We start from the raw sequence: 3,594 nt of genomic DNA, 5'->3' as shown, positions 1-3,594 counted from the left end.
TATAAAATGTTATACAGCACCAGCAGAGATACTATACGAAGAAATAAAATCACCAATACAGGTGGTAAAGATAGGATTAACCAGAGATATGATTATTCCAGAAGAGATAGAAAAACAAAATGAGATACCAAAAGTAGAAATACCTAACTTTTATGCAAATAAAAGAATAATTGGTATAGCTACAATTATACAAGAGTTAGCAAACAATTATTTAAATGGCAATGCCATTTGGAGCTATTATGCAAGAGATCAGGTGATGATTTATGCAAACTCCAAAGAATTAAGAAAATCAGATATGGATGAAGTTCAGAGATGGATTTTGTCATTGCTAAAACCAGAAGAACAACCATCTACAAGAGCTTTGAAGAAAGGATTTATTTCAGAAGAATTATTAGTAAGATATTGCAAACTTATCAGCAACAAATACCCAGATCATAAATGCTCCAAGTGCAACGGAGAAGATAATGTGATACCTACAGTTGATTTAGGATACCTACAGTTGATTTAGGATAAAGAACGGAAAAAAAAAAAAAAGAGTTATTATTATTTTTGTTATTATTATTGTTGCGTCGGCTGAATATCAGCCATATGTATAAAGTAAGAATCTTTTAATTTTGTCGTATAGCGTCAGCTGAAAAGCCAATAATGTAAAAAGTCATAAAGTAAACAGTGTTAGTGTCGGCCAATAATAAAGATAGGCACTAAGTTTTGTTTTTTGCGTCGGTCGAATGTAAAAAGACCAAGTGTAAAGTAGATGTCGGCCATTTTGGCCAAAAGTGTGAAATTTTTGTATATAAATAGAGGGCTTCCCCTCATAAATAAAATCATCAGTCTTCCACTACTCTCTTCTCTCTACAATTATTCCTCTTTAACGCTTCGAGTTGTCTGTAATATTCAATAGATGTCAAGTCAATGTTATAGGAAAAATATGACAGGATTATATCAGTGTATGCTTTTATCGGTCTATATATTAACATATTGTTTGTAGTACTTAAAAGATGCCAAGCCAATATTACAATTTTACTAATTATCATTTTCAACGAGGTGTTGGAACATATTGGTCATGACTTTATAGGGGAATTCTTTAGTTGTTGCGAGTCTGCATTGGCAAAAGATGGGCTTCTAGTTATGCAGGTAATGAACACATTTAACGTGACCCTTCAACACATTCCACCTTTTTTTTTTCTTTTTCTCTATTTCTCTTGAATCACAAGTGTTTGCTTTTCTCAAGTTTAGTTCAATGACAGACGTGAGGTATGCTGAACACATACAAAGCTCAGACTTCATGAATGATTATATATTCCTAGGTAGTAGCTTGACTGTACTAAGTCGAGTAACATCAGTCATGACTTCTGTATCCAGCATATGGTAACAAAGATTTTATTTTGTGATTTTGCACTAGTGTGCTTAGCTTGTCAATCTAACAAAAACTTTTCTTTTTGAAAGAATTTCGATAATTAAATGATACAAGTGCAATGTAGTGTACCTGGAAGATACAGGATGTATTAAGTTTGATTGTTCTTTTATTGCAAATATGGAAAGACCTTGAAGAAGCCATGAAGGCCTTACAAGAAAAAGCGATTGGATGCAGAATTGAAGCTTGTAGAAGAGTATGGACTAAGGTGCAAGAGGGAGCTTTGGAGATTTCAGTATGGTTTGAACCGTATCAGGAATGCTGCTAAAATGCTTCTGACATTGGATGAGAAGGATCTACGTCGTATCTTTGAAGGTGCAGATCTCTTGAGGAGGATGAACAAGTATTGGTTGTTGGATGAGAGCCAAATCAAGCTCGATTATGTCTTGGCACTCACTGTGGAGAACTTTGTTGAGCGTCGTCTCCAAACACTTATTTTCAAGACTGGCATGGCTAAGTCAATTCATCATGCCAGAGTGCTTATCAGGCAAAGGCATATCAGAGTTGGGAGGCAGGTGGTGAATGTTGCTTCTTTTAGGGTGAGAGCAGACTCCCAAAAGCACATTGACTTCTCTCTCACTAGTCTGTTTGGCGATGGGTGTCCTGGAAAAGTTAAGCGAAAGAACCAAAAGTCTACTGCCATGAAGGATGATGGAGTGATGGTCATGATGAAGAGGATGAAGAATGATCAACATAGTGTTTTGGTCTAATTGGGTTGTAGTACTGACCTATCGTATTTTTCTAGTATTTGTGGCTTATCTTTATGTAGTAGTAAAGAAATATTAAACAGAAGTTTTCACTGTTTTAAGAGTTTGAATTAAAAAAACGTTTGATTGTTCTTTAATGACGTGGTTTAAGTATGATAATTCTTCTATTACCATCATTGTATTGATTTCTCTGGCTATACGTATGAATTAAGGTTAATTCATGGTCAATTATAATTTCCACTAAAAGAGGTCTCATTTATTGGCAATTATAATTTATGAATATGGAAGCTTTACCGGCAATATTATTGTCGCTAAAAGTAATTTACTGGCCTTTACTGGCACTCTATATAAATGTCTAAAGGCTTTAGCGACATTGGATGCATTGACAATAGATTAAATGTCGCTAAAGGTTTTGTGGCAATAAAAATTGCCGCTAAAAGAAAAACTAAATGTCACTAAAATTCTCATTTGTTGTAGTGCTTATAGATAGAAAGAGAAAGAACTTTTGAAGATGTTGGTTTTTTTCTTGCATACTCAGAACTTAAGCAATGAATTGGATGCATATGTTGTTATGTTTGATGCTAAAAATCCAATTATGAGTTTCGTGATACTCAAAAGACAGTCAGAAGTCAAATAGAGGTTCTAAAATGGGAGGATATACAATGCAATCAGATTTTTCTTGAAGATGCCACGTTCGAGAAATAGTACAAAAGTGAGAATGTTCTAAATAATGTTGCTTTGGAGTCGAAGCATCTTGAATCTCATTCAAAACACTTTTCTATATTATGCTTAGATGGCGACATAAAATTCGAGTCATCTAAACTAATGCATGAGTGTATAGATGGGGAACGAGGCCCCTACATCCTAAAGTTTTTAAGTTCACGTTGATAAAATAACATTCCTCACCTAAGGGTCTAGAAGTGCAAGATGCAACATATATTACTTGGTTCCTTTATCTTTATACCACCACCCCTAGAAAGGAGCAAAAAAATTGATGCAAAGATAGGGGTAAAATTCGTAAGTTCAAAGTAGAAACATAACTGGAGTATTTATTTGTGTCGTGCCGCGATTATAAATTAGGCGCTTATTGGGAGGCAACCCAATTAGTAGTGTAACTTCTTATTTTATTTAATTTTTTTGTGTCATTTTTTTTCTTGTTTTTCAGATTAGGGGAAGTCTGAGTGCTCAAAAATTTGAAGCAAATGAGAACATTTGAGCTTGGGTGTTGGATGCGTACGAACCTTCATAAAAATTAAGAGAACATGCTACCAGGTAGGCCTAAAGGCATGAAGAAGTTTTCCTAACCCATGTGTTAAATTTTATTTGATGTTTTTGGCGGTATACCATCCTTTCAAGTGTGGGGTGGAGGAATGAATTCCTAGTTTTTACTGTTTTATTGTGTCTTTTCTTATTTTAGGATGAGTTCCTTGACTTTTTTTTTGGTTATTTTCCCAACGATAGTCCCTTTGAACC

The 3,594-nt window shown here is 34.5% G+C and overlaps 1 protein-coding gene across 8 annotated transcripts in view; it reads left to right on the top strand.

Moving 5' to 3' along the window:
• Positions 1–2,255, top strand: part of LOC107024993 (40S ribosomal protein S9-1-like) — a 10,153-nt gene extending 7,898 nt beyond the window's left edge. For 2 of the 8 annotated variants that reach the window (XR_003579270.1, XR_003579265.1), the window contains exons 3-4: positions 1,045–1,134; positions 1,543–1,683. Coding sequence is in view for 2 of the 8 variants with exons in the window: in XM_027918272.1 (XP_027774073.1) it covers positions 1,684–2,124 (441 nt within the window). In the remaining 6 variants the exon portion in view is untranslated. Of the gene's footprint in view, positions 1–883; positions 1,135–1,542 lie in introns of those variants that run through there. The other 6 variants (XR_003579268.1, XR_003579267.1, XR_003579269.1 and 3 more) reach the window with 6 other exon arrangements.
• Positions 2,256–3,594: the final 1,339 nt, after the last annotated feature.

The sequence above is a fragment of the Solanum pennellii genome, chromosome 7 (assembly GCF_001406875.1).
Source record: "Solanum pennellii chromosome 7, SPENNV200".
Classification (NCBI taxonomy): Eukaryota; Viridiplantae; Streptophyta; class Magnoliopsida; order Solanales; family Solanaceae; genus Solanum; species Solanum pennellii.
This window is presented reverse-complemented; position numbering and strand designations above follow the sequence as displayed.